Here is a 5418-nt window from a genome sequence, read left to right on the forward strand (position 1 = left end):
AAAGGAAAATCCACGCAAAGCAAGCTAGTGTCAGTGATATTTTAGAAAATAAAACTGCAGTTTACAAGATGTAAAGGCCATCAGCTGGGTTATTAATTAGATATTAGACTCTAACCTCAGAAAACTAAGTTCTTGTGGTATAAATAGCATCTCAGGTGGCTGATCAAGTTACTCTTCACCCTTTCTGAGTACTACTGTGGAAGAAGACGGTCAACTGATGACACTCAGTGATACCAGGATGTTGTATAGACTGTATCACAGAATTTGTTACCAGGTATGAATAATATCACATTGTCCAGAACTGGAGATTAATATTTTGGGACTCCAGGAATAAGTATTTGTTATCTTGCATGTGATACGGAGATCTCAGAACAGGCAAAGGGTCTGGGGCTGAAAGAATGTAATCGATGCTAAATTTAATTTCCGAGTCAGATTTTCCTAGGGAGGAGTTGTTTAGGCTCTGTCTGTTGGAGGTGTTGTTTGGAAAGAACCCATGAGGCTCCAAGGGTCTGGGGCCAGATTCGGTTGCCTCGCCTTTACTTTCACGACAGGAGATGCGGTATAAACCAGAATCCATAGAAGACGATTCAGGGGAGGAAGGATCTTTCCCTCCACTTGGCCTCTGCTCTTTGTGTTCCCTTTTCATGTTCCTTCTTCTCCGTCTCCGCCTGTAATTCCCATTTTCAAAAAGATCCAGCATGGATTCACATCCAGATGCAAAGCTCCAATAGTTTCCTTTCCCCTTCTCATTCCCTTCTGTTCTGGGAACCTGCATTCATTTAAAGACAGTTCAGTATTTGTATGTGTTACAGATGCTGCTGCTTAACATCTGTGTTCATTTACATTCAAGAATGGTGTAAACATACATGACAAGCCTATTCTCTTTCATTGTAGGCAAAATCCAGCCTCTTCAATTTGCTTTATATTAACATAAATCAGAAAGGAACATACACATTACCTTGTAGGCTGCAGAGAGCTTTACAATTATTTGTAGCTGAATTGTTTCGCTTCCCCTCTTTTCCAACAGTTCTTTGGGAGACTATTCCTACATAAAGAGATTTTCAGTTGCGCACAGCATGGATGCAAATATACAGTTACTGAGCTTACCTTTACAAAACAACTGTTAAGTGATAAGTTATGTCGGATGGAGTTTTGCCAGGCTCTTTGATTTGATCTGTAGTAAGGAAATTTCTTCATTATAAAATCATAGATGCCAGACAAGGTCACTTTGTTTGAAGGACTTTGCTGGATGGCCATTGCAATTAAAGCAATGTAGCTGAAAAAGGAAAACTCAGTGTTACGCATTACCTTGTATGTGTATATTTTATAACTAGGATCTACCTCTGTCTCTCTCACTCACTCATACATAGGTGTGTGTATGATTCTTAGAAAATTAGAAAATTCCTCCTTGTCCTACATTTTGGCTGGGTCCCTTCTTGACCTGAGATGGCTCTTACAGATATCAACCAGTCTGCTCAGAATCCTTTTGCTTAATCTAAGAGCAAGATCTCTATTTAACACTCATTGATCCATACAGCATGATCCACAGACATTACTTACAGACAATTGAAATCCAGTCAGGCTGTTTGTTCTTTCACTCAGCAGGCAATGCTTAGATTTAAAAAAACACCAAAATCTCAAACTGCTCAAGGAAAGTTTCTCTAAACTATTAGGCTCCAGTGAAATGTACCAGACTGTACCAGACTCCATCGTTCCACTGCCTCCTATAACTTCAGGGCTGGAGAGTTCATCACCTTGGCTAATTAGAGGGACACCGGATATTATCTTTCTCCAGACCTATTCATGAACCCACATGGTGCATCTTTGTTCAGTTGTGGGGACATCCACATTTATTTCCTTAGTGAGCACCTTACAAATTTGATTATTTTCCCTCAGTGTCTCTAGAAAGTGCAGAAGAGGACAGCTGAAATCTGATGATACAAAGGAGTCCAGGACATTAAAGCCAGAAGTTTCACTTTCCCCAAAGTGAAGAGGTGAGGGAAGGAGGAGGAGTGGTGGGATGAAAGAAAAAAAATACTTATTTCAAGGGGGAAAAAGAAATTCCTCCCCCCAGTTCTCTGTGCCTTGAGGAAACTACCTGGAAGGATACCTTTGCTGGTTACCAAGGGGGAATTCCCATTATCTGACAGTGCAGACAATTTCCCTGGAGAGAGGAAGACTTTGAAAACTTAACCTTACCTGTATGCTGGTCTGGTGAATTTTTTCTCTTCGTCAGAACTACAGGTTGGATAGTCATCCCCATCATAATTAAAACAGTTATAGGGGTACTGTGTATTATCAAACATCTTCCTGCTCTTGGTTCAGCTCCTGTGGAGTGAGAGAGATGGAGTGATGTTTCTCTTTCTCTGTGCCTGGGCTCCCTCCTCCCTTTTTCCCTCCCCTCTGCCTCATTCTCTCTCTCGCTGCACACAAACACACACACGCACACTTCCTCAGTGTTGGGGTGGAGATTGTTTTTGTAATTCTTCAGTCCCAGACAGCCAGTCTGTTAAGATATTCCTTTTGTCAGTGGTGGTGTTGCATCCAATCTGCTTATAGGAAAGGCAGCTAATAACTGATTAAATTGGTGAGTTCTCCCATGAACCTTTGAACTTGGGTGTGTACTGCCAGTAGCTCCAGCTCTCTGGGTGGTCTGTGCTGGAGAGGGGCCAGCCGTTTTGCCATCTTTACATACACAATGTGACAAAAGCAAACAACATGATGTTAATGAATCATGCTTCAAGGTTTGTTCTTGTAAATTAAACTTTGAGAACAAAGTTTCTCCACTCTCCCCTGTTTTTCGCCCCTGCTCCCTTCTCCGCTCAGCAGGGTGGCTTTTTATTTATTTGTTTACTTTTAGAACCCGACATACAATAAATGGACATTCCAGCCAATAAGGCATGATGGCCCTGATCTGTAATCTATAATAGACATAAATTATATTTCCATGGCTAAAGGAAAATGTGTACATTCAAAGAGAGCAGAACAGAGGAATCTGAGGGACTACTGTCAAGCAGGAAAGTAAAAGGAAAATAGCTGTAGGCAGAAGAGCTGCCTGTGTGGGCTTTGATCTGGAGGATGAATTAGACTAATAGCGCTGTGTGTTGGCATCCAATACAGTAACCATTTAATAGTATTTCAATGCTTTGGAGTGTTTTCCAACAAGTGACGTAAACCCAAGACATGACACAACGTTCCAGGGGGACTAACAAGGCAGATGCCACGTGATAATTACATTGATTTGAAGACAGCTATTTCCCCAAGAACTAGTTCTAGGAGGAAACGCGCATTGGAAGGGAAAAAGCAAATCGGTGTGCTGACAGTTACCTGGATGGAAATATAAAAGGAGAACTGCTAGCATTACCGTTCAATGCAACTTTATTTTCTAGAGCATCTTTCATACAAACTACATCCCCAAAGCCCTTTCTGAGTGAAAGAATATGTTTAGGGTGAAATTCACTCGAGTGACAAGGAGAGACTTAAAGTGAAGTTTAAGCAGTGTGTAGGATTTTGCCCAAGCACTGAAATGAACTTCACACTCATGGAATTAAACAATAAGGAGATACTGACTTCTCATAAGAGTATCAAGATTTACAAATCAGAGAGGTAAATATTGAGAGGTAAAAATCATCATCTTTCTCGGTTATATATAATGACATGTAATAGCAGAGGGAGGGAGAAAATATGAAGCAGAAAGAACGGAGTACAGAGATGTTTTCAGAGGAGATATGAGAATGAGCCAGAGCAATTATGTAGAATCTGGAACACACTTACCCCAAATTACAATAACAATCAGCATATGCATGAGATGTGGATTCTAAAAAGTCCCTTAAAGCAAAGGCCCAGATCCTACTGCCATAGGAGTCAGTGGGACTTTTGCTGTTGAGTTAAACTGGAGCAGAATCAAGCACAAAGAAGATGGCAGATATAAGGCCTGATTTTCATTTACACTCTCTTCCAGAAGGGTGAAAAGAGGCGTTCGTGTCAAAGAGAGTCAGGGCCATTAATTTCAGCGGGTTTTCTCATACAAGTGAGGCAAGAAGGATTTAAGGCACCAGTAAATCCCCAGATCAACTTTTAGTAGCAATTCTTCTCTTCTAATATAAGTTACCTCAGTGAAATTCCATTCACACTGATGATTTTTGACAATGTAAAAGAGAAGCGAGTCCGATCACTGGGTTCCAATTTTGTATTTTCTGTTAGTAAGTGTTTACATTTGAATAAGTTTTTAATTATGAAAACAGCCTTAATTAAAAAAAAGAGTTAAAACATAATCTATTTTTAATCAAAAGGCTACTGCTCATATAGATAATGTTTGCTAGAAAGGAACTAAGGAAAAGTAATAAAACTTGATTAGTCTGATAACATTAGGAGCGCTTTTTATTTGCTACGGTTTACCACTGTGCCCATGGGGCTGATGGTTTGTATGTATGGCTGGGGCGATTATTGGGAAACTGTTTGAAGGCAATAGGTAACTTGTCCAAGAAAAGGGATTTTATCTACTATAGAAGCATAAAGCCTCAGGTTGTGTCTTCATGCTTGCTTTCTGTGTTACTTGCATGTTTGCTTTCTTTTACTATTTCATCTTTGAATATGTGTTTTTTCTATTAAATAATCTTTTTGTTTATTTTTACTTATGCAGGTCTCTGGAGTGCAACCGTGTAGAGTGTGTGTACCAAAGGTGGGGCTGGGGGGGTGCTGGTTTCATGCCTTTGGGGGCAATGAACCAAAGGTGAAAAATCTGAGTGTCTAGTAGTTAAGAACTTGGAGAGGACAGATTTGGGGAGACTTGGGACCAGAAGGGCTGATGATATCATCCTGCAGGGAGTAACGAAGCTGGTGGAAGTCAGAGTGAGACTGTGCTCATGAGCAAGATACTGGTGTCAGCGATCTGAACCAACGGTGCAGCATGGATGCCTCCAGGGTGACAGGGCAGGTAGTAATACAAACCCTTATCAGTCTGGATGAACCCCAAAATGTCACAGTGCCTAAACATGGACTTGGCAGCCTAACTCTAGGAACCATTTTTAAAACCTTGGTGACGGATGACCCAGAATAATAGATGGGTCAGCTTTGGAAAGGGGCCTTTTCCCTCTAGAATGCCAATTTGAAACCAGTCCAGTCAGTAGTGACTGAAAAGTCATTACAATTAATTGGTTGTTTGGGACACCTTACATTCAAAGAATGGGTGGTTTCAGTCCATTTTGCAGAGGTCCATAATAAGAACCAGCATAGTTGGCATCTTTGATCTCAGGAGCGAGGACAAAGAGAAAGAAGAAAGAACTACCTTCTCACTTCCAGATGTTGTCAGAATTAGGGCATGTTGGCCAGGCATGTGGAGAAACTTATATTGCTGCTGTCTCTTCTGTATCTACTCTGTGGACAAGTATTATTATTATTTATTATTTACTGAGAGCC

The 5418-nt window shown here is 40.7% G+C and overlaps 1 protein-coding gene across 1 annotated transcript; it reads right to left on the reverse strand.

Annotated features, from left to right (window-relative positions):
* Positions 1 to 241: 241 nt before the first annotated feature.
* On the reverse strand, positions 242 to 2306 carry FOXL3 (forkhead box L3). Its single transcript, XM_032771021.1, has 3 exons — positions 2200 to 2306; positions 1108 to 1276; positions 242 to 769 (listed from the first exon to the last, which is right to left on the reverse strand). The coding sequence occupies exons 1-3, from the start codon at positions 2304 to 2306 to the stop codon at positions 287 to 289; spliced, it is 759 nt and encodes a 252-aa protein (XP_032626912.1). The 3' UTR covers positions 242 to 286.
* Between the last annotated feature and the right edge of the window lie 3112 nt (positions 2307 to 5418).

This window comes from Chelonoidis abingdonii, chromosome 9, assembly GCF_003597395.2.
Source record: "Chelonoidis abingdonii isolate Lonesome George chromosome 9, CheloAbing_2.0, whole genome shotgun sequence".
Classification (NCBI taxonomy): domain Eukaryota; kingdom Metazoa; phylum Chordata; order Testudines; family Testudinidae; genus Chelonoidis; species Chelonoidis abingdonii.

Coding starts and splice junctions, on each gene's coding strand:
- FOXL3 (XM_032771021.1), bottom strand. CDS start 2,306: ATGTTTGATAATACACAGTACCCCTATAACTGTTTTAATTATGATGGG. Junction 1,277..2,199: donor TTCACCAGACCAGCATACAG/GTAAGGTTAAGT, acceptor TTCCTTTTTCAG/CTACATTGCTTTAATTGCAA. Junction 770..1,107: donor TTAACAGTTGTTTTGTAAAG/GTAAGCTCAGTA, acceptor AAATGAATGCAG/GTTCCCAGAACAGAAGGGAA.